This window comes from Hypanus sabinus, chromosome 4 (genome assembly GCF_030144855.1).
Source record: "Hypanus sabinus isolate sHypSab1 chromosome 4, sHypSab1.hap1, whole genome shotgun sequence".
Taxonomy (NCBI): domain Eukaryota; kingdom Metazoa; phylum Chordata; class Chondrichthyes; order Myliobatiformes; family Dasyatidae; genus Hypanus; species Hypanus sabinus.
The window spans coordinates 43,809,561-43,835,439 of NC_082709.1; the positions used below are offsets into that span (position 1 = coordinate 43,809,561).

A 25,879-nucleotide genomic window follows, 5' to 3' on the forward strand; every position below is an offset into this window, starting at 1 on the left:
AATATTCTCCGCAAGGACTCCTCCTCCTCCACTAATATGATTACTTGGTCAGAATTTTACAGAATCAGGAATGAGTAATTATTCGGTTACTTTCCCAAATTAACTTTTAATGGCAGCTACAAACATCTTTGAAAAGATGAAGCACTGTTCAATTTAAAATAAAATTAAGTTTAGGAAACAAGCTACATTGATTGTTTCAGCTATGTTCTCTATGCAATATATATTCATGACAATTATCTAACTAAATGCAGTTTTTCAGATACTTTGGTAATCAAAATTAATGTGTGGTTGATTAAGTCTATAGCTCCAATTTTTAAAAAAAAAACTTTAGTAACAGACAAATCACGAGTTTATAAATAATGAACATTTCTCTGAGGAAATGTCCACCAGAAAAATGCCTCATAACACAATTGCTGTATTGAAGAACCTAAGAAACATCAAAACAAAACATGGTAAAATTTGTTCATTTATCAGGTGTTTAGTTCTCATACCCACAATATTTGATGATAGATTCAAGACCAGATAGAACCCTAGCATAACCTTTATAGTAACATGCTAAAAGTATGCCAGAAGAGTTAAGAAATTGAGATAACAACCTCCTGAGACATTTAATGAACAGTGTCATAAATATCTCCTTCTCCCCTTAGAACAACTAAATTTTCCAGATACTTCTGCAGTTGAAAATATGAAGCACCAACTCCAAAGTAGCAGCAGGAAATAAAGAATATCAAAGATTTGCCACATTGAGGAAAAAATGGATCCAAGTTATATCATTTGATTCAGAGAGAATAAGAAACGTGGGTAAGCAGTTGGAGAAAGTGAAATTAGATATCACCCAGCTATTCTTTGCCTTTAGTCTATTAAAAACTGTCAATGAGAAAATATGTTAGAAATATCTCCATTGCATTCCTTCTGGCATAATTTGAACACATGCAGATAAATGACATTAATAACAACTGGATTGCACATAATTGTTGAGTAGACAGCTGCTTCACTTCTGGAACCTTATGAATCAATCCAATCAAATTAATGGGTTAAAGTGCAAATCTCGGATCAAGTCCACAGCATTCTTAAGTGGGAGAAGGACAGCCAGAGGTCAAGGTTCACATCAATACCAATGACCTGCATACGAGAGGTGCAGAATGAGTTCTGGCAGTGAGGTGCTGAAAGGACAGAATCTCTAGGGTTGTGGTCTCAGAATGGTTACCCATGCCACATGCTGGTGAGTCCAGAAATTGGAAGATAATACTGTTTAAGGAGATGATGCAGGAGGGAGGGTTTCAGATTTTTGAATCATTGGGCTCTCTTCCAGGGAAGGTAAGACCAGTACAGAAAGGATGGTTTGCACCTGAACTGGAGGGGGACTAAGATCCTAGCGGGAAGGTTTGCCTGTGCTGCTCAGGGTGGCTTAAACTAGAGTTGCGGGGGGGGGATGATAACCAGAGCACCAGAACAGATAATGGAGTGGTTGAGGAGAAAGATGTTGTTAAGCCTACACACAAAGTCAGGAATCAAAAGGCTGAGCATGGTGGGACTACTGTTCTGAACTGCATATAGTTCAATGCAAACAGTATTATAGGACAGGTGAATGGGCTTAGGGTATTGATCAACATGTGGAATTATGGCATTGCAACTATTAGTGAAACTTGGTTTCAGGAAGGGCAGGACTGGCAGCTCAATTTTCCAGGGTTCCATTTCTTTTAGATGTGATAGAGCCAGTGAAATTAAAGGGGGAGGGGTGGCATTACTAGTCAGCAAAAGTAGCATGGCAGTGCTCAGACAAGACCAACTGGAAAGCTCATGTAGTGAGAAATACAATAGAACATTTAAGGAGGAAATCAGAAGGACTAAAAGGCACACAGTAAATCTTGCGACAAGGTGAAGGAGAATCTTAACGGCTTCTACAGATATATTAAGAGCAAAAGTATAGCAAAGGACAAAATTTATCCTCTGGAAGATCACAGTGGTAATCTATGTATGGAGAAATGGGCAAGATTTTACATGGATTTTTTGTATCTGTATTTACTCAAGAGATGGACACAGAGTCTACAGAAGTGAGGCAAAGTAACAGCGAGATCATGGACCCTATATAGATAACAGAGGAGGATGTGTCTGCAATTTGAGGCAATTTAGGGTGTATAAATCCCCATGGCCTGACAAGATGTTCCATCAGACCCTATGGGAGGTAAGTGCAGAATTTACAACATCCTTAGCCATGAGTGAGATGCCAGAGGATTGTAGATAGCTAATGTTTTCTGTTGTTTATAGAAAGACTCCAAGAATAAGCCAGGAAATTATAGGCCAGTGGGGAAAGTTAATGGAAGGTATTCTAAGGAACCAGATATAGGAGTATTTGGATAGACAAGGACTAAACAGGGATAGTGAACATGGTGTTGTGTGTGGTAGGTCATGTCTAATCAATCTTTGAGAGTTTTTCGAGGAAGTTACCAGGAAAGTTGTAGAAGGCAAGGCAGTGGCTGGTGGTTACATGGACTGTGGTAAGGCCTTTGAGAAGGTCCCGCATGGGAAGTTGGTTAAGAAGGTTCAGTTGCTTGGCATTGAAGGTGAAGTAGTAAATTGGATTAGACCTTGGCTTTGTGGGAGAATCCAGAGAGTGGCAACAGATGGTTGCTTCTTGACTGGAGTTCTGTGACTAATGGTCTGCCACAGGTATTGGTGTTGGGTGAATTGTTGTTTGTCATCTAGATCAACAATCTGTATGATAATGTGGTACACTGGATCAGTAAATTTGCAGATGACACCAAGATTGGGAGCGCACTGGAAGCGGGGAAGACTATCAAAGATTGCAGCGAGGTCTGGGCCAGCTGGAAAAATGTCCTGAGAAATGGCAGATGGAATTTAATGCAGACAAGTATAAGGTGTTGCACTTTGAGAGGACCAATGGAGGTAAGTCTCACACAGTGAACAGTAGGTCACACAGCAAGGAGAGCAACAGAACAGAGGGTTCTGGGAAAACATCCACAATTCCTTGAAAGTGAATTCACTGGTGGATAGGATCAAGAAGAAAACTTTTGGTACATTAGCCTTCATAAATCAAAGTACTGGATACAGTCATAAATCAAAGTACTGGATACAGAAGTTGGGATATTATGCTGAAATTGTACAAGTCGTCGGTGAGGCCTAACTTGGTATATTTTGTCCAGTTTTGGTCACCTACCTAGAGGAAAGATGCAAAGAAGATTGAAAGAGTGCTGAGAAAATTCAGAAGGATGTTGCTGGGACTTCAGGGCCTGACTTATAGGAAAAGGTTAAATAGATTAGGACTTTATTCCCTGGAACACAAAAGATTAAAGGAGATTTGGTAGAAATATATAAAATTTTGAGGGATATAGAAAAGGTAAATGTAAGTAGACTCTTTGTACTGATGTTGAGTGAGACTACAACTACAGGTCATGGGTTAAGGGTGAAAGGTGAAATGTGTAAGGGGAACATGAAGGGATATTTCTTCGCTCAGAGTTTGGTGAGAGTGTTGAACAATCTGCCAGAGCAAGTGGTGGATGCAGGTTTGATTTCTACGCAAGAGAATTTTGGATGGGTACATGGATGGGAGGGGTATAGAGGGCTATGGTCTGGGTGCAGGTCAATAGGACTAGGTAGATTAATGGTTTGGCATGGACTGGATGGGCAGGAGGGCCTGTTTCTGTGCTGTGGAGTTCTATGACTCTATCCAACTGCTCTTCAGTTGGCACCTCCATGACATTTGATATTTTAAGAAATAGCAAAATTTATGTGGGTTGAACTGCTGTTAGAGAGCTAGGAAAACTCTTAATTTTTTATTATTCAATCAATCAGTTAGATTCTTAACGGTTTTAATCCAGGAAAAACTTCTCACTTCTTTAAATTCTCTTGGATCATGTCAAAATTCTTAAATTACATTAAATTCTACAATGTTTCACTTCAAATAAATAGACTGATCACATCAAAAAAAAGAAACTTGAGTTTCCACAAAATAAACAATTATCTTTCTATGTTTATGCCAATGCCATTGAGAAATAAATGTCTAGGTACCTGCAGCATGAAGTGGGGTTCTTTTAGCCACACCATCTTTTACTAGGATGGAAGCACCCTGGTTAATGAGGGCTTCAACACATTCATTGTGACCTCTAAAGGATGATAAATCTAAGGCTGTACGTCCATTTATGTCTTTCACGTCAAGATCCTCAACAGAGTGAATAAGTATTTCAAGTGCCTGGTGATGACCATTATATGCCTAAAAAAGATAAATCAGAGCAATAAAGAAAGAAAAGGGAAGAATTTTAGTCTAGAATAAAATTATACTAACACTTTATTACCTGTTTATAGAGTCAAAATAATGTAACTTACAGCTAAATGCAAGGGGCTCTTTGGAGCTGTTGAATCAGAATCATCAAAATTGTGCCCAGTGGCTTCCATAAGCTAAAAAGACAAATTTTTTTTGTAGAATAAATAAAGCTACAGAGGAGACATTTAAACACTCAAACATTTCTTTACTTTGTCAAGTAAAATAAATATATTGTACAATGCAAAATACAACTCTGCAGGTTACTGGGCTAGAATTAACTCTAGTTTTTAAAAATTGCTATCCTTCATAAACTGCAGAACATATTCTTTCTGGCTTTGCTGTTGGCTTGGAATACTAAAATATCATTTGTTAGGAGAATTTTTTCAAAATAAGATTAAGCTCATTCAGATCTGCATGCAAAATAATAGAAATGTGAAAGTTGAGTTCTAATTAAGAATCCAAAACAAACACACTCCGAATACAGCCTTGTGAAAATCACTTAAAATGTACAGTACTTTACTATGATCATACTTATACAAAAAGAGACCACATTTAGTTGCACACTTTAACCAAGCAATAGGACACTCAAACTGTGGATATTTATTGCTATTATAAACAAATGAAAATTAAATTGCTTTAACAAGACACTTGATTAAAAGGCTACCAATATTTTAATTATATGATTTTTAAAAAATCAATGGAAACAATGGCACACATAGTAATTTCAACAACGGCTAAAATTAAAATACCTGGAATAGTTCACTTCCATTTATATTGGAAATTAGTTTACAAATTAAATATTAAAAACACAGTTGCACAATGAAAATTGACCAGAAATAGTTTTTCTTTAAATAGAGCATTTCAATTACACTTTTATGTGTTGTCACAAGGTTATGATATGATGCATGTTCAGACTTTTTAAATACTATTTTGCTCATCTCTAACACAATATGACACATTCTCATTTTATCCTGACTGCTATACTTAGGGAACACAAGTTAGCCATCTCCAATACACTTTTTCTGTGTACCTCTTTTCTGGAACTGATGTACTGTTGAATGAATGTTAAAGAGTTCTTGTTTATATTTCTTATCAAAATTTGCAACAACCCTATGCTTATTATCAGTGTCAGAATTAGTTACAGCAGAAACACTGCCCTGTGGAACAATAACCTTTAGTTACAATATTCACTTCAAAGTCATAATAACCTTTAGTTATTGTAACTTTAAAGTGAATATTGTAACCTCATGGTTATCCAAGAAAGCCAGACGAAAGAAGACTCACGCTTAGGTAATGCTTGGTGAAATTAACTCTTATTACTCAGTGCAAAAAAAACACAAAATCATAGCATGCAATGTAAAGAATAACTAAACAAAAGCTACACAGAAAGTATTTTCATTAAAAATTTAAATTCATTCCAATAAGAGCATCATGCAGGCACTTTTAATTACTTACAAACTCCAAGGATGTTTTGCTGGCAATCTAATTTAAAAAAAATGAACATTAAAGTAATAGCAAAAGTCAAATTCAAAGTAAATTTATTATCAAAGTAGGTATATGTCACCATATACTACCTTGAGATTCATCTTCTTGCAGGCATTTACAAAAAAATAAAGAAATACAATAGAATTTATTAAAAACTACATAAACAAAAACTGACAAATAACCAATGTGCAAAAGAAAACAAATAGCGCAAATAAATAAATAGATAGATAAATAATACTGAGAACGTGAGCTGTAGAGTCTTTGAAAGTAAGTCAATTCTGAAATTAGTTCAGAGTTGAGGTGAGCAGAGTTACCCACAATGGTTCAGGAACCTGGGTGTAGGGTAATAACTGTTCCTGAAGCTGGAGGTGTGGGACCCAAGGCTTCTGTATGACCTGCCTGATGGTAGTAGAAAAAGCATGGCCTAGATGGTAGGGATTTTTGATGATGAGTATTGTTTCTTTGGGGCTGTGTTCCTTGTAAGTATTCTCAATAGCGGGGTGTATCAAAATACTTAAATAAAAATAAAAATGATAATTATGCAATTGCATTTCTCCTTCGGTTTGAACAGTAAAATTCTTCTAGTAACTGATTATTTTGCATATTTAAATTAAGAAAACTGCAGGTGCAAACACATGCTTTAAACATATATACTATACTTCCAAGTTGATTTTGGCATTAATATAAAATGTATTTATTTTCATTGCATTCACTGCAGTAAAAATTCAATAAATCAATCAGTACCATGTGTATTCACTTTTTTAATTAAATCTGAACCAATCTGGACTTCGGTTCTAATCATGTGCTACTATCTTGAACCAAAAAAACATCTAGTGGTTCTACCTTGAAAATGTATCAAATTCCTCCAAAAGGTTTAGACAGTCATTCAAACAGCTCAATTAAATCATCACTAACATTCTAATCACAAGAAAATACAAATGTTATGAGTCTTTAGTCTTTGGCAGAATTTTGATGAATCTGCACTGTTTCCTTTATCAAAGTCAACATATGATTTTCAAAGTATAGGTGCTCAAAGCTGATGCAAAGGAAAGTACATCAGGTATAACTAAAATATTGTGCAATGTAAGCACTTAACAAATTTTAATACCAAGAAATATAAACTAATACTTAACATTTGACCTTTTTTTCATATCCTTGGACAAGGATAAGAACAGCTGATATATAAAAGTATTTAATTGGGAGAGGATGAATTACAATGCTATTAGGCAGGAGAATGGATTTACTCAGGAAAATGTACAATGGAAATGTGGTGGTTGCTTATGGAGCACTTGAATGACATTCTGGATAAATGTGTACCTTTGAAAAAGAATAGTACAGACCTTGTACTATCAAGTTCAGACCTTGTAAAAAAAAAAGTTACAAGGTAGCCAGGAAGTAGCTTAAGAATGGATTTAAGAGAGCAAAAAGGGGAAAATGAGAAGGCCTTGGTGAGTTAGATTATTAAAATCACCAAAGCATTCTACATATACGTGAAAAATAAGAGGACAAATAGAGTGAGGGTAGGATAGACATGGATAAAAGAGGAAACATGCCTGGTGTCGAAAGAAGTGAGTGAGGACCTTCATGAATACATTGCTTCAGAATTTACCAGTGAGAAGAACCTTGAAGAATGTGATGACGGTGTAGAACAGGCTAATATGATGGAACTTGTCAACACTAAGATCTGTTGAAACTTTTAAAAATCATTAGGATAGATACGGACCCATGCCAAACAGGATATACCCCAGGTTACTAGGGAAGCAAAGGAAAAGATTGCTGCACCTTTGGGGATACTCGTTGCATCTTCAGTGGCCACAGGAGTAAAACCATAAGACTGAAGCAGGCAAATGTTATTCATTTGTTCAAGAAAGGTAACAGGGATAATCCTGGGAATTATATATATTTTAGTAAGGTGTTTGACAAGGCTCCCCGTAGTAGGCTCTTACAGAGTGCTAGGAGGAATGGGATTCAGGGAAACTTGGCAGTGTGGATTCAGAAATTAGCTTGCCCATAGAAGGCAGAGGGAGGTAGAAGATTCTACTTGGAAGTCAGTAACATGTTGCATTCCACAGGGATCTGTTCTTGGTCCCCTGCCCTTTGTGATCTTAATAAATGACTTGAATGAGGAAGCAGAAGGGTGAGATAGCAAGTTTGCAGATGACACAAAAGTTGGTGGTGTTGTGGATAGTGTAGAATGTTGTGGTAGATTATAGGGACATTGATAAGAGTGCAAAGCTGAGCTGTGAAGTGGAAGATGGAGATGAATCTGGGAACGCATTAAGTGATACACCTTGGATGGCAGGTTTCTTAGCAATGTTAGAGGAACAAAGGGATCTTGGGGTCCAGGTCCATAGATCCCTCAAAATTGCTGTGCAGGTTGACAGCATGGGTTAAAAAACTGAGTTCAAGATCCGCAAAGTAATGTTGCATTTCTATTACTCTAGTTAGACCACACTTGGAGAATTGGTGTTCTCTTCTGGGTTGTCTCATTATAAGAAGTGTGTGGAAGCTTTAGAGAAGGTGCAAAGATTTACCAGATGCTGCCTGCATTAGCAGGCATATCTTATGAAGATTGGTTGAAAAAGTTAACAGTTTTTCTCTTGGATGAGGAGGATGAGAGGTGACTTGGTATACAAGATGATAAGAGGCATTGATAAGACTGGACAGCCAGTGCCTTTTCCTCAGGGCAGAAATAGCTAATGAGGGACCTTAATTTTTAGGTGACTGGTCTATATATAGGTGGTGGGTGGAGAGGGAGGTGGAAACCAGAGGTAGGTTTCTTTGAGTGATGGAGTGCATGGAACATTATGCCAGGAGTGGTGGTAGAGGCAGGTACATTAGAGACATTTAAGAGACTCTTAAATAGGCACATGGATGACAGAAAAATGGAGTGCTATGTGGGAGTATTTTGACCAACAGAACATCAAAGGACCTGTGCTGTATTGCTCTGCATTCTGTGGCATCTCTTTTCTTCAAAGGCTAACGAACTACTTGCATACAATTTTCATAGAAACACAAAGACAAATCATTTGTTTCCAGGTTTCCATGACCTTGCAGAAAAAAGTTTTCACTCCTAAATTGTCCAACTCTCAGATTATTATGTTTTGCCTGATTCATCCGCAACAATCATCCAAAGCCTTTTAACAGAAGTACAATATAATGTACTGAGGTTTCTCCTTTAGTTTATCTGGAATGCTAATTTCGTTGGATGACTGAAGAATTCTGGTTTATGTTTTCTATGAAACACATCTGCATTTCAGATTGAAGTAAGATCTTTCATTAACTAGCACAGTCAAGCTGCACAATAGCTTCCTCTTGAAAGGAAAACTACTCTTTGATTAGTACAGTTACTTAGATACTGCTGGAAGTAGCATTTTGTAATATCATATTTAGTCCCTTTCCTGTGAGTTTTTAAATTGAAGCCTAAACATAAACATACTTGTACTTTCTTAGTTTGTCTTATATTGTTGATTTCTGTGTTCAATATAGAGGTAAGGTGGCAACAATCCAAAAAATATTTTCATTTACTAACCCACATCATTAATGCATGTTGAAGTAGTATAACTTAAGAGACAACACTAGCATGAAAAGTAATACTATTTCTAGCTTTGGAAGATACATGAAACACTACGTAATTGCTACTTGGGTGTATTTGTTTGTGTTCTACTTATTTAAAGAAAATTAAACAATCAAAAGTATTCCCAGAATGGTATTGTTAAAAATAATTAATAAAGGCTCACTGTCACACAACTTCTGCACATGAAATAGGAACACACCAAATTTAGAGGAAGCAGATTTACATTTCTTTAAAAAAATTATAATATGAATAAGTGACAAATCCTCAAGAGCACCTATTTTCATTTCAAGCTTTAAAATTATGAAGTACTTTAACAATGCCCCAACCAGCACCAAAGTTAACTCAATTACATCATACTGGAAAATCATGAAAATTACCGTGCCATTTATAAAATGAAAAAGTTGGAAAAACCAAAAAATTATAAACCAGGCACTTTAGTTGGTTGGATTAGGTTAGCAATGTATTTTAAGAATGTTATGTCAAATTCTTAACAGTTTATCCTTTTTATTCAAGCGATGGTGGTATAAAATGGAATGGAGAATCAAACATCCAAGTTTGCTGTAGCTTAGCATATATAAAAAATCAGAAAAATTCAAACATGGATTCAGTGACTAAACAAAATTTAACGGCAAATATAGGAAAGGTGATCATTATCCAATTTGAATATAGTTGACTACATCATAAATTGTGTGAAACAAGACACAGTAAAGGTGAAAAAGACTGAAGCTTCTGTGCATTTGAATCATTAAAATGTTATGGACAAGTAAAAAACTAAAATCTGTGATGAAATACTGGGCTTCATATCATGAAATTAGAAGCATTGTTACAACTATACCAAGTCCTGAGTAGGGTCTCACCTTGGGTACAACCTTCAATTCAAGAGCCAACATTTAAGCAAAGAAATATTCACCTGAAAAGAAGGCTGTGTAGATTTACCACAATTATACTACTGTATTCGTGAAGAAAGGTTAACCAACTAGAGCAGTATTCTGTTCAAAAAAGCTGAATTAACAGTTTTCAAAAATTGGGGAGAATCTCATAGAATACTTGGGAATTTGTAGAGAAATATGCCATTTAATCTCAAAAGCCTATTCTGGCATTCAACTAAACCATTACATTACATGCCACAACAAAACTTATCTCCATTTACAATGTGTTTCATTGATATCATTCTGTAATTCTTGATATCATTCAGTGTTTTTGATTGATAAATAACTTCCAATCTCCACTTTAAAATTATCAAGTTATCTAGCATCACTTGTCAAATGCAAATGCAAGTTCCATCATTCATGGAATGAGTCATATTTCTGATATAGTAGCTGTGTGCCTATCACCCTTTGCACTTAGGAAGGCCATTTTCAGGTTAGAACAGAAGACCGGGGTTAAAATCAAAGACTTGGAAAGCAAAGTGGAATCTGACAGTGAAAACCACCTTTAATGTCACATGTGAACAAAGCCCTTTTCAAGTTCTTCCAAGTTCAACAGACATTAAAGGATACTCTATGCTGGCAATTACTGGATAACTGACTCCAGCCTTTTTCAGCTAAATGTTTAACTTATTAAAAGTCAGTTTCCCCAAACAGCATTAATCCTGCACATTGACCCTCCACCATTAACAAGGTCGTTCAACTTCTTATTCTGTTTTGGCCAAATATCCTCTCACCCCAGAATATCTGCCTTACCAAATTCCTCCACCTTTTTGCCATCCAAACCCCAATATCCTTTTGATCCTCCCCTTCTATCCAAACCCCTTTATTTTCCCTAATTTACTTGTGAAATGGTAAGAATAGAAGGCCTCAATTGATAGGATATCATTGCTTCATCAACAGGAAAATACAAGAGTTCTTCTGTGTTAATTTTAGACAATTTTGGCTCATTCTTTGTAATCTAAACATCTAAATCTGAATTACTATTGATACATTTGAAGTTATGTGATAATAAGTTAGTCTGGAAGCTGTTAGTAGGGCAATTAACGATTTAAAGAAACAGTATAATAGATTAAAAGTTCTGAATCAAGGAAGCCATTTACAGAAATAGCAAACTTTGTGGCATTATAATAGATTAAAAATACTGTACATTAATTTTGTATTCCTGCATATTATTTGTTATTTTTCTATGAATGTAAGGCTGCATCAAATAAAAATAAAATTTCTTACCAGCTCCAGGCATTGCTTATGCCCATATGCAGCAGCATAATGTACGGCATTATAACCCTGCTTGTCTCGAATTGTTGGGTTGGCATCATTGTGAAGCAAATACTGTAAACAGCTGTAACATATTTGACAAAAGTCAGCAATTAATTTGCATTGCCGTTTTCTATTTTCTCTATCACTATGTCTGCCCCATCATACAGCACAGAAATAGTCATGGTGGGTGTATTCTTTTTGAATCCAACACATAGTCAACTTAGACAACACAATGACCTTGCAACTCAATTGTTCCAAAATCAGAGAATTAAAATAAAATAGAGCTGTCCTTGCACCAGGAGAAAGAAGAAGGAGAAAAACAGAAAAAGAAGAAAAAAAAACAGGAAAAAAAGGGGCAAATTAGGAACTAAGTAATAAAACAAGAACAGGCCAGTAAGCCCTGTATTGAGCAACGGAGCAGCACAAGATCATGGCAAGGAGGTATATGCATGAATGCGTCCTTTGCCCTAGAGGTAAAGAAGACTACCCTGGGCTGCCGCCAAGTGCTTCAGAAAAGAAGTAATCTCCAGAAGTAACAAACAAAGCAGTACTAAGTTGTTTAGATAGAAGTATTTTGTGTGAAAGTATGATAACCATGCTCAACACTTGTAAATTGCAAGGTTCTTCTTAATTACAGCTCTGACCACTCAATCATTAGTTTTCTTTTTCCATAACCATAACATCCACTGTTTTACTTTCCCACCCTTCACAATCGCTGGCAGGTACAAAAATTATGTCACTTTCATTACTTCCCTCTATTCCTTTACAGCACACAGTGTGTACCCATTAATTAAGCAGGTTACTACATCATGGTGCAATACCACTACTTTGGTATTCATCTTTTATGTCATGATGGCATGGAACAGGCAACTGTTGAAGGAGGATGTGCCCCACTCAAACTATTAGAGCGATCTGTCAGGAAGAGAAGGCCATCCTCCTCATAGGCTATTAGACAGACAGGCTTGATTTCCCAGCTTACAGAGCAAACCTGCAATCTCTCAGGTTTGCATTCCTTTGAAAGGGCTGCAAAAGTAGGTTTCGAGAGAGGTTGCAGCTATATTTGTTAAGAAAATACCCACCTTGAGGAGGGATGACATACTTAAAATCAAAATGCCATCTGGATTGCACCAAGAAATTAAAAAAAGAGGAACTTTGCATAGGCCTAAGTGTCCTATTAACCCCAAATTGTCAAAGAGAAGGAGAAGACTGCATACACAGGTACTCTCCCAAAAATGCAAAACTACCTAAGTTAGTGGATTCTGACTACCTTTATAATAATGATGGCAGCAATAGAGAAACAGTTATGGAAATCACTGATTTTTTTAAAATTGAAGTGTTGTGATCAGAATATAGCAAGGGCAGCAAGAAGAGGCTGGTACTGAACACTGTGCAAGTGGAGAGCGAGACAATGTCCAAAGGCTTTTAAGTGCAATTTGAAGGCATTGTTTCAGAAAAGGACTAAGATAGGACTAAGGTTCAAAGTAAATTTATTATCGAAGTACATACATGTCACCATATATAACTCTGAGATTTATTTTCTTGTAGGCATACTCAATAATTAGAATAATAACCATCGCAGAATCAATGAAAGACCACTCAACTTGGGTGTTCAACCAGAGTGCAGTAGACAACCAACTGTGCAAATACAAAAATGAAAAAAAAGTCAATATGCAATAAATATTGAGAATATGGGATGAAAAGTCCTTGAATGTGAGTCTGTTGCTTGTGGGGTCATTTTAATTATGGGGCAAGTAAAGTTATCCCTTTTGGCTCAAGAGCCTAATAGTTGAGGGTTAGTAACTGATTCTGAACCTGTGGTGTGAGCCCTGAGGTTCCTATACCGTCTTTCTGATGGCAATAGCAAGAAGACAACAAGTCCTGGGTGATAGGGGCCCCTGATGATGGATGCTGCTTTCCTACAGCAGCATCTCATGAAGATGTGATCAATGATTGGGAGGGCTTTACCTGTGATGGACTGGGCCATATCCATATTTTTGTAGGAATTTTTGTTCAAGGACATTGGTGTTCTCAACAAGAATTATGCCAATTTAATAAGGCTGTGATATAATTTTGTAAGACTAGATTGAAAACAGCCACAATGAAAGCAAATAGCTACCTGAATCATTGTAATACAGGGATGGCAGTGATGGTTTAGACCACGTCATGAAGAACTGACATGGCTGGATAAGGCAAAATGAAAGCACATATGATAAATACTAAGAGCTTGAGATAATAAACATACAGGAGCTAAGGGAAGATATCAATGTATTAGCTTGGTTGGCACAAATGAAGCACATGAAATTCAAAATGAACAATGAAATTATGCATCTGGGAGGACACTAATGTAAAGGAACACAAATAAATAACATAAATAGTAGCAGAAAGAAGGATTGTTGAGTACATGTGCAAAAATCTCTGAAGGTATGGAACAAGTAAGATCGATCATTAAAATACAAGATACTTGTAGCAAGGTCATTTTAGAACCATGCCTAATATTGCTTAGATTACAGTCATAATACTGCATACCGTTCTGTTTACTACCTTGAAGAAATTATGTAAAGGCACTACAGCTTGTTGCAAGAGCTCAAAATTTGGTCATGAGGAGATACCCAGAAGGCTCGGTGCTTCTTCAATGGCAAACAATAAAATGAAGGGAGAGAGGCACATGAATGACAGAAAATTAAAGGGTTAATTAGGGTGGAAGAATTAGATTGACCTTTGTGCGGGTGAAAAGGTCAGCATAAGACTATGGCCCACAGGGCCTGTACTGTGCTATGATGTTCTATGCCTTACTCCTGATTCAAAAAATTATGGGAAACCTAATTATGGTGAACAGAAAGGTCTAAATGGCCTTGGAGAGAGTATGTTTTCTGGGAGCATGGATTTAGGGAAAAAGGGGATTGACCAAAAAAAAATTCCTCTAGGAATAGTAGGGGCAGAAACTCAATCCTGAGTGAAAAATGGAAGCTTGATCACATTTAAGATCCCTTGATGAGCACTTGAAGCGATGTGACTAACAAAGTGGGGGGGGGGGGGGAAGAGAGTAGAGGGCAGGCTCACAAAGTGAAAAAACATCATTGGCAATTATATACATTTTTCTGTTAGCAGATTGGCTGATAAAGCAAATTTATGCTTCTGTGAGTACAGGCTATACTAATTAAAGTCCTCCTGCCCCTATGTAATAATTTACGAGCAAGCAGTAGGTCCTCTACGGCATTAGGAAGCAATTGTTCTGCAGGAGCAGGTGGATGCTTTGTGGAATTATAATACAATCCTCATAATACATAGCTGTTTAGCAGAAGGGGCCCCCAGGGTCAGCAAAGGTTCAGCAATCATAGCAACAGCAGTATGATCAGGATTTCAGCAGATCTGCGCACAAACATCTTCTGTTTCCACCATGATTTTTTTTTAAATCACTATTCAGGACATTTGTCTCCAATGATCAGAGCTTCAACTCAGAATGGTCTCTTAACTGGGACAATTATACCTTGATGAGTTCACGTATCATTACTAAACAAAAATAGTTTGAAGTCAGACTTGGGCATAACATTTAGAGAGAAAATTTATTCAATGCATCTCAACTGCACTTTATTTCATTGTTACAAAAAAGATTAAAGAGATCTAAATATCAATCAATAACCCATTAGTCACCATAGTGACTTCACTTACAACAGGATACAATTGGGGGAAAAAAATCATTCAGCTATCAGGGTCAACAAATCCTTCATTACTGTGGATCTAGTGCAATATCGCCTTTAAACATATTCTTGACAAAAGATCATCTTTTACTTCCTGTGTCTGCTTAATGAGCATCTCTTAGGTTCAATCATTCAAAACATGACAAAAGTAAATTACTACGTACAAAAAAGCTAGATAAACTCAGCAGGTCAGGCAGCATTCATTGAAAGGAGCCGTCAACGTTTCGGGTCGAGACCCTTTGTCAGGACTAAAGAAGAAGGGGGCAGGGGCCCTATAAAGAAGGTGGGGGGAGGGTGGAAAACCAATTTGAGAAAAGATCAAGGGGTGGGGGAGGGGAAACAGGGAGGGGATAGGCAGGAGAGGTGAAGGAATCTAAGGGGAAAGCACTATGGATAGAAGAAGAAGCCAGAGTCACGAGAGGTGATAGGCAGCTAGTGAAGGTGGGATGGGGGAAGGGAGAGGGAGGGAATTACTGGAAGTTGGAGAATTCGATGTTCATACCAAGGGGCTGGAGACTACCCAGACGGTAGATGAGATGTCATACCAAATTATGTTTACTAAAAGTAAATTACTGTTGTGCCATAATTGAAATGCTCCCACACATGTAGCCTTTGTTGTTTTATTTCATGTGTTATTAGAGTGTTGTGCAGTTTTCAGGCCATGTAAAAATTTCCTGCTCAGAGCAACAGGTTGTCCATGCAACTGGTAAAAATAAATTAGAAGGAATGTTGAAACATCACATTGACTTGGGTTCTGACCTTTAACATAAATAATCCTATGCAATTGTTGGAGCTAATTAATATACCATTTAATAAATTACCAGTTTTTCATTGTGCCTCAGCATGCTATTTAACTTAATGGAGAACTGACAGCTCATTACTTCATATCTCATCGTGTACTTAGACACCTGATGATTTGATCCTGGCAAAAAAATTGATTCAAAGAACTGACCTAGACCTGTAAGGCTGGATAATGGATGGAACTAACTGTCATAAATGAAGTAACCATGCCTGTAAATGAATTTAAAAATATATCACGCTTTGAGCCTAACATGGTAAGACTGCATCACAGAATACACCAAGGCATTACTTGTCTCAACGTGAATTCAATGTGTTCAATGGACTTTTATCATACCCAAGCATCACTTTGCTTATCTAATAGATAAAGTTCATTACTAGAAGCTATATAATGGAAAAATAAACATGTTTATTACACGGTTAGAATCTCAGTAATTTCAGTAATACCTTTCAGAAATCTGTGCTAGAGTGGTCAGCTGCTACAAAATGGAAAAATACGTGCAATCTCTGAGCTTTTTCCAAGCTTACAACTAAGAACATAAAAATAGTATTGTAATGGTAGATACAGTATCTTTAAGTGAGTTGCAAGAGCCGTTACACAGTCCAAGATAGTATGTCCAGATGGGATATCCCATCTATACTGCTTGCCAATGTGCTCTTTAACTTGCAGTTTCTGTGACCATTATTGTTAGGAGTAGATCCTTCAACCTCACAACCTTCCTTCCCAAAGCCCTGAGCTGCTTGTTTGCCATGTTTTGCAATAAGCTATGGATGGTAATAAAGTAGGAAACTGTCTAGCAAATACTGAAGAGTGAATAATGCAAGCAGTGAAATTTTATTTTTTAATCAAAGTCAAATGTTGTTTCAATCAAGTTCTTTGCACTGCTGTGGCTTTTTTTTTAAATAGTGGCATTCGACTGCAATGGCTAGTGTGTGAGTGAGAGCAAAGTGAGAGCGAATAGTGTTTTTTTCTCTCCTAAGTATATCCATTGGGATGGTGTGCCTGCTGATATTTAAAAGACCAATGTGACTACCTTAGATTGAAGGAGCTTTAACAATTGCCAAGCCACCAGGAATAGAGCACGTCAAAGTACCACTGATAGTTGAAGAAAACATAGGCATCGGTTAGTGAAAGCATAATTCATAAAGAACACAGGTCAACTATATTTTAACAGATTGTAGCATGAGAAGTCAGCACTCTCAGCCTACATACCCTTTATCTCATATTTTGAACTGAAGGAAAAACTGATGTAATTTCTCCTGAAATATTATGTACCTCAATAATGCTGCAATAAGGAATAAACTGGAATACATAGTGTAAGACAGATATAGCCACCTGAAATGGTCCTATGGCTAGAAGGTTAAGTGCAACAGTACTTGATCTCAAATATTAAAACAGCCTTATTTAGGAGCAACAATGATGCAGTAGTCAGCCTCAAGAATCCTGTGCAGCAAACTGTAGAAGTTCCAAATCTCTCAGCCATGAAGCACATGGTGTTAATAAAAACTAATTGGTCCACAAATGACCAATAGCAGTAGGCTTTGGAACAGCAATGATTGACTTTATCTGGCGAGACTGGAAAATTGCATTCTTTTTTTACAAGGATTAAAATCACTCGATATGAATCTAACAAAGGAAAGAGGTAACTGCTGCAAATGCAAATTGCTCTGATAAAATGGGGATAATGGGTACTATACTCCACTCTAGGAAAAAAAGGAACCATTTTCAACCAATGCTGAAAACATTATAGGATCAAATTCCTGGATCAATGGATTTAGCCACTCCTAAATCAAACAAAATTGAGTATCTGGACCTATTATAGAAGCTTTCTAAGTGAATCCCCTTGAATTTATATCACTAATTAACATGATATCATCCATTAGAACACACAATACTGCTGTGCTACAATCCAGATACCTGAAAAAGATCCTAAATAGTTCACTTGTTCAAATCCTATGGTAAATTCTTCATCTGTTTCTGCTTAATTTAAAATACAATGACAGCTGTTGTCAGGTAATGGTCATCTGCAGGGTTATATGCTGTTTTACACTTGAAATTGAGGATACTTTCAGTATACATTATTGCATACTTGTGTTGCTGCAGATTAAGCATTGTTGCCAAATCAGGAAAATCTGCTGCCGACCTCCAATAACTGAATATCACTCTATCGTTCAGTGACTTAACATGCCCCGAATCCTTTGCAATCCTTTTCAGTCTGTTCTCTCTGTGTTGACGACAAGTATCCATATAACCTTTGCTTAAATTATATTTTTAGTCTCAATATTCAAGTGATATTGACAAATTGCAACAATGACTGGTAAGAATAAATCAAGTGATAATAGTGGAAAAGGAAAAGCAGATAAACTCAATAATGTCTGAGTTGTTCACTGGATACTAATATGGAAATTATAAGTCACCATTAGGGTGATAAAACAGTCACCAGACACCAGTGTGCACTGAACACGCCCCTGACAAATGAGAACCCCTTAATAAAGTTGAAAAGATATAAAATACCGCTAAGGTTACAGGTTAAAACATTCTGAAGTGAGAATAACAAGACAAAGTGTGATTATGGATAAAATGGAACGTGTGCTTCCAGTGTAGAACAATGATCTCAACAAGCAAAATACATTGCTCAGCTTAGCCACTATTCAGCAGAAAGCCTCAAGTCTACATGCAGACATGGGAATAGCCAGAAGAGGCAATGGAAGAGAGAGACTTTGATGCTGCTGGTGGTTGGATCTAACAAATCAGGAAATGATATTCAATGACGAATATGACAATTATGGGCAATATTGACCAGCACTGAAGAGGATGCTGGCCAGACATTTCCAATGATCTTAAGAATGCAAAAGAAAATGCCAATGTAACAGATCTGTATTACAAACATATCCCCTTTCCTACTTATACAGTGGATTTTGCAGAATTGGGCCATTGGTTAATCAGGAAAGCCACTTACTTGAGACAGCTCTTAAAGAACAGAAACTATTTTCCCATTTATTTGGAGCACTACAACGCATAATTGGGACAGGAGACTGTTGCTGAACAGTTTCTAACTAGTGTCAGTCATGTGCACTTGTGTGGCCATTTGACACTACATCATGCTTAAAGTGGAAACCTTTTAAAATAGCTTCAATTGCATGTGTTTGCATTCAAAAAGCATCGATTTTTGTCTCTGATAGTTGGTGAGAAATAAATACAATTCAGAATTGTTTTCATCACTGTGGTTTTAAGCATTTAGGCTTGGAGATCCCAGAAATGGCTGGGAGTGAAAATAAAATGATTTCACAACTTCAACAAGTTAGGAACTGCAAAGAATTTGAAACTATCAACAATTGTCTTGAATTTAACAATGAAAATGAAGATTTGGAGGATGCAATTGTCAAAATCATTGTGCGAAGGCAGTCCATTATCTCCACTAGGTGTGTGCACTCACTTGTTCACTTACAATCAATCAAAAGAACGCATAAGCATATATTGGATGAATTCCTCTGTCAATAACTATTAGGAACAAATATAGTCTTATAGCACTACAGTAGTATCAGTCGTGTTCTAATTTCTTCTGCATTTCATTTAAGTACATAATTTGTTGTTTTGTTAAACGTTAGTTTGTCTATTTAATATCTTTTTAACTATTTCCATGAATCTTCAGATAATTTGGGCAACCACTTAATTGAGCCGAAGTATACAAGTCCCAAGGTGCCCCAATGAACTGAAATCCACTGTATTTCCATGAGATAGAAAAATGCTCCTCATAGAATAAGCTAATGATGATAAAAATCTGAAGCTGCATCTTGTGTGTCTGAGTGACAATTCAGACACTTCAGAGCAGCATTAAATTACATCATCTGTCATTTGAAAATCCCATCATTAGCCTAATTAATTAGGCTAATTTTTCACGAGTGCTGTATGGTTTATTTTGTGCCAGAAATAAAAAACTGTCATCAGGTCAAAAGTTTAATGTTAAAGATTCTTCTCAGATTAGAAAACTTCCATGATGTTGATTTTAAAACCTTGTATCCTGAAAGCTGTTTCATGCCATCTCTTTTGCAGCCTATGGACCAGGATGTTTCTACCACACTCAAAGCACATGACTTGAGAAGGGCAACTCTTGAGTTAATTATAGCCATAAATAACGGCAGAAAATCTACAGACAAAGAGTTTTGGAAATAATTCAACATTTATAATGTTCTTACATAGTGATTGGTTATTCTTAGGATGAAGTCTCTCATCAGTTAATAAATGGTTGCTCCAAAATATTTACACTGATACTGTGTTTGTTCTTTTTACTAGCTTTCAAAAAATCAATTCTCATTCTGCAATAATTCCTGAAGATATTGCACAACCAGAAAGGGAAGTAGGCTTCAATGAAGTTGAAAGCAACAATGTTTATGTTGGAATCACATGCTTGTCTGTCACAAACTAAGATCTGGCAGAGGTGAACAGTCAAACAGATCATGAGGAAAAGTGGCAAGGGAGAATATTCTCAATTGAAAAATGTCTTCGCAATTATATACAACCTGTAAATGTTTGATCATATTAAGAAAGCAACTGACATTACGCATGGACGTCGTGATCATTGTGACCACTCAGCAGAGGCAGCCTGGAGCATTAGGAATTCTATAGCTTTATACTAAAAAATTGAGAACAGAGCAGCAAGAAAACAGATTACCTGGATACAACCACATCCATCCATATACATGTGTGTGTGTGCTCCAGTCCCTAACCCCCACCTCTTGAATTTATATCAAGTCAAATTGATGAAAGTATCCTTCCTCCAAGTCTTTTCACTATTCGTTGTAACTTTCTGGTCCCTATCATTCTTGTTCAGTGAGGACGCCTTGCAAATTCCTCCTTTGTTATTTGCAAGGGACCAATTTAGAGATGCTCATGATTAGCAAACATCGACATAATAATTTTGGCTGAAATAAATTTACCACTTTAATGCCCAAACCAATATTTAACTACTAAGTGTCAGGATAAGTATCCGGAAAATCATGAAGGTACCTTCATCTTCTGTGCATTATAAATGGCAATGTACAAAAATCGTTTCTATGCATATGGAAGATGTGCTCTTCCACTCTGTATCCCTCCCCTTTTTCCAATGGCATGGTCTGCAATTCTCATAGCAATTTTAACTGCTCTTGTACAAAGCTACTTCAAAAGATTCCTCCCCATTTCTCTCCCTCAAATACTGATCTTTTAACTGTGCGTAAGCAGGTGCACCTTCTCACCTTCCTCTTCACTCTGCCAATATATACCTTCTTCATTAAAAGGGAGGAACTCATCCACAGGCTTTTAAACTTAGCAATTTTTCTCTTCCTCAGTTTTCTTCAAAACCTATTCTTCAGCCATGATTAGGAAGCTAAGTTCTTGGATCCTAGCTCAGCATATAATATCATTTGTATAATTGTAAGCATATATGCACAAAATAATTTCAAAAAAATTTTTAAGATAAACTTCTAGAAAAAGGCAAATGAAGATAAGTTTTAATAAATGCAATCAATTTAGCAATGCATTTACCTTAGAAAATGAACAAATGTGAGAATGCATCACTATTAAACAGAGCACATTAAGTAATCTACTTCAATTAATGTAGTTGGAAACACAAGAAAGTACAGATGCTGTAAATTGGAGCAAAAAAAGAACAATCTTCTGCAAAAACTCAGAGGGTCAGGCAGCATCTGTGGAGACAGAGGCATGGTTGAAGTTTCTGAAAGTGATAGTGAACTGTGGAAATATCAGATTCAGAATCAGGTTTATAATCCTGGCGTATACCATGAACTTTGTTGTTTTGCTGCAGCAATACAGTGTAATACATAATAATAAAACTATAAATTACAATTAAAAATTAAATAAGTAGTGTAAAAGAGAACAAAAAAAGAGTGCACATGCGTTCATTGTCCATTCAGAAATCTGATGGTAGTGGGGAAGAAGTTGTTCCTAAAATATTCAGTGTGAGTCTTCAGACTACTGTACTTCCTCCTTGATGACAGCAATGAGAAGAGGGCATGTCTTGAGTGATGGGGCCTTTAATGATGGATGCCACCTTTTTGAGGCATTGCTCTTTGAAAATGTCCTCAAAGCTAGGAAGCATGATGGAGCTGGTTGAGTTTGTAACTCTCTGCAGCTTTTTCCGATCCTGTGCCATAACCATACCAAATGGCGTACAACGAATTAGAACACTCTCCACAATACATCTGTAGAAATTCCCTGGAGCTTTTGGTGACATACCAAATCTCCTCAAACTCTTAGTGAAATATAGACGCAGTGTTGTCTTCTTTGTAAATTGCATCAACTTGTTGGGCCCAGGAAAGACCTTCTTAGAAGTTGCTCTTTAAGTAGGTCATACCTGGACTTCTTGTACAGGTTCTGCATCACTGATCTTGGATGCCACAAATCTAGCCCTCAGCAGACTATGAATCTCCTGGTTCACCCACAGCTTTTGGTTTGGGTATGTCTGGTATGTTCTAGAAGGCACACACTCATCCACACAGATCTTGATGCAGTTGGTGACAACTGTGGTGTATTCATTCTGATTTGTCCAGTCCACCAATGCAAAGCAATCCTGTAAGCACTCCTCCATTTCCCTTGACCATACCTTAGTGATGCTCACCACTAATGCTGCGGTTCTCAGTCTGTCTCTATACCAGAAGAAGAGACACAGCTGGGTGAATGGACTTTTCAAAGTGCAGGCATAGGATGGCATAGTAAATGTTCTTGATGGTGATGTAACATTGGTCAAGTGTGTTGGCTCCTCTAGTTCAACAGGTGATACGTTGGTGCCAGTTGGTCAGAAATTTCTTCAAGTTGGCCTGGTTGAAATTCTCCACAATTATAGAAAAGTAAGCTGATTCATGACTGCTAATTATGGTGCTCAGCAACTCCAGAGTCTGCTTTACATTGGCCAGGGGTATAATGTACACTGCTACCAGGATGATAGCAGAAAACTCTCTTGGCAGATAAAATGGATGACACTTGACCGCGAGCTGTTACAGATCACGTGAGTCGGACTAAGACTGAACTACCACATTCTGATGGGATATTCAGAAGGTGAGATGGAGGGATGAAGCAAAGGCTGGCAAGCAATTGGTAGAAATGGGTGAACAATTATACAATGGGCAGATGAAGCCTGACGGGAGAAAGAGAGGTGTGAAGTTGTGAGACAGTGACTAATGGGTGGAGACAGACAAGAGAAAAAAAAATGGAAGTTGCAAACAGAGACAGAAATTGGATAAGTGATAAGTGGAGACATAAGAGGTTGCAGATACTGGAATCTGTAAAGGAAAATCATATTGAGAACCAGATGAGGAAGGCTGGGCAGATGGAACCAGTTGATGGAGGGTTTAAGGAAACCCAGTCAATTAAGTGTGTGGGTGATAGGCAGATGGAACCAGGTCAGGGAGGTGAAAGAACCTGGGTGAATTAGAAGGAGAAAGAAGCACAGCAGATTACCTTAAAACTGTAAAATTCAATGATCATATCATTGGGTATTTTACAACCAGCACTGTGGAGATTTTATCTCAACCATTATTTTTGAAAATTTTCAACTTACAATGAGGCCTCTTTCTCTTTTGTCTCATTGATCTCATCATCAAGTTCTTCAGCATTTTCATCCGAATTTTCTAAGATACTTCTTTTTCTTGGTGAAAGAATCAAAAGATTCAGGAGATTTAGGGCATTTAATTTGTGAACAAAATAAAAACAATAATTGGTCTCTTTTCCATCAGTAGAAAATATGTTTGACAGGATTTAATATAAATTCAAATTGCTATCTCTTCCACTTCTGCCATAATTATTCATTTACACAAACCAACCAAATAAGTGTGAGAAAATATCTGAAATCATTATTATCAACTTAATTTCCAACTAATGTTATGAATTACAGATATCTGAAACTACAGTATGTGTAATGCATTCCACAAGGGCCTTTCTCGTCCCAAACAAATGAAAAATCAAATATAGCAGATTACTGTGTATTTAACAAGATATAATTAGTGTTATAGCTGCAGACCATTGCTGTAGCTCACATCACAAAAATAAATGCCCTTACTTTCTGTCCTTATCAGACGATGCTGCATAGTGCAAAGCAGTACAACCTCGCTCGTCTGTTTCATTAATATTAGCGCCCCTGGATACTAAAGTCATGATAGACTGGTAATTACAATTTGCAGCTGCATAGTGCAGAGGAGTCCTGTAAAATAACATTAAATTGAAAATATGTAAAAAATCAAATTCTATCACAATTTCAATCAGAAAAGTATATTAGTTTCTTGTAATACTGAAACTTACTTACTTTAATATAATTTAGTAAAAAAATTGTCAATTATTTGATTCTAAATTCAAACTTAAATTCTTACCAAGTACAGTATACCAATAATCAAATTTATAACAATAAGTACTAAACTAATAAGAAAACAAGTATGTTTAAATTATTGTTATAAAGCATAGTAACACTGCTGTGTGCAACCAATTAGATTCATTCTATAAATTAAAATTAGGCCACACACCTCCCACATTTGTCCTTGCAGTTGAAGTCCGCTCCACTACTCAGTAACAGTTTTATACAATCAACATTGCTGTGTGAAGAAATATATTGTATGTTAAAATGCAATAGTGTATGACTAATTGCAAAGGTTTCCCAAAGAAATCAATTTATCAAGAAATCTCAGAAATTCATTACGAAAAATATAACCCTGAACTTTGCCACTGTTGTGATGCTGAAACTAGCTGCAACATTGCAATTTTCACTGTGCATTGTTGAATTGAAAAACCAAAAATGACTATCAGAGATTCAGCAGTCCTCAACTGGCTGCATTGACTGTAATAATCTTCACTACAAATCACTGAATTAACAAAGGATATGGAAATAGAGAATCAAATCATATTGCAAAATATACTGGAAATGTTGCTTGGTTTCACGATATTCAAAGGAAAGTTATGCCACAATGAACTAAAATTGCTACTTGAGCATCTTTCTGGACTTCAAGTATTTAAATCTGTAAATTGTGACTCCATCCAAAAACACATTTCAAGTTACAATGGATCTTCTTAAAAATATAATGTGTTTATATATCAAAAAAACTTTTATCATACATGAAAGTTCCATAAAATGTTTATAATATAAACTAATTTTACTTTTCCCTTTGTAGGGTGTGAGAATTCTTTAACACGAGTGGCTACTCAGCATGCCCAAAGATTGTAGATTCCAGAAGCCCCGAAAACAGAAATGCTATAGCAATTGTAATCAAATGTAGTCATACCAAAATGGTGAATGCTGTCACTTTGCACAGATCAAAACAGCCTGACACGACAAATCAGATTTCAAATGAATAAATTTGAAGAACTAATACTTGCTCACAAATGGACTCACCCTCCTGCAGCAGCAGCATGAAGACAAGTCCTTCCAAAATTATCAGGAGTGTTTACTTCAAAGCCTGCAGACAGCACGTGCTCATTACTAAATGATGACACTATGCTATATTTTTGTCCTAATAGACCGCAAGAAATATTATAAAGACAGAAATCAGTTAGCACATGAATAATTTCACAAACTGCCAAAGAAGTGATTCCCTTAGAAACTGTTCAAATAGCTAACAAGTCCTTTAAAAATAATGGATTACTATAAGAAATAGCTCAGTAAAACAGTAATTTTGGTTAGTACCATTAGCTTCCATTGAATTCCAGCTTTAGTAGCTGAATACACGAATTACAAGGATACATCATCATTACTTTTTCAGTCTTGGGGAAACAAGAGGTCAAAAATGTTTTATGCAAGATTTTGAGTTATATTTCATGTCTGTTGATTACAATTGGTTGAAAAATCAGCAAGATTATTCATAATTAGCAAAT

At 36.5% G+C, this 25,879-nt stretch overlaps 1 protein-coding gene across 7 annotated transcripts in view; it reads right to left on the reverse strand.

Moving 5' to 3' along the window:
- LOC132392697 (serine/threonine-protein phosphatase 6 regulatory ankyrin repeat subunit B-like) overlaps positions 1-25,879 on the reverse strand; it is a 162,125-nt gene that overhangs the window by 33,889 nt on the left and 102,357 nt on the right. For 4 of the 7 annotated variants that reach the window (XM_059966946.1, XM_059966945.1, XM_059966940.1 and 1 more), the window contains exons 12-19: positions 25,401-25,518; positions 24,538-24,606; positions 24,081-24,221; positions 23,583-23,669; positions 11,501-11,612; positions 5,738-5,764; positions 4,345-4,416; positions 4,030-4,231 (exon numbers count right to left, since the gene is read on the reverse strand). In XM_059966946.1, the coding sequence (XP_059822929.1) occupies positions 4,030-4,231; positions 4,345-4,416; positions 5,738-5,764; positions 11,501-11,612; positions 23,583-23,669; positions 24,081-24,221; positions 24,538-24,606; positions 25,401-25,518 (828 nt within the window). The remainder of the gene's footprint in view (positions 1-4,029; positions 4,232-4,344; positions 4,417-5,737; positions 5,765-11,500; positions 11,613-23,582; positions 23,670-24,080; positions 24,222-24,537; positions 24,607-25,400; positions 25,519-25,879) is intronic. The other 3 variants (XM_059966942.1, XM_059966943.1, XM_059966941.1) reach the window with 3 other exon arrangements.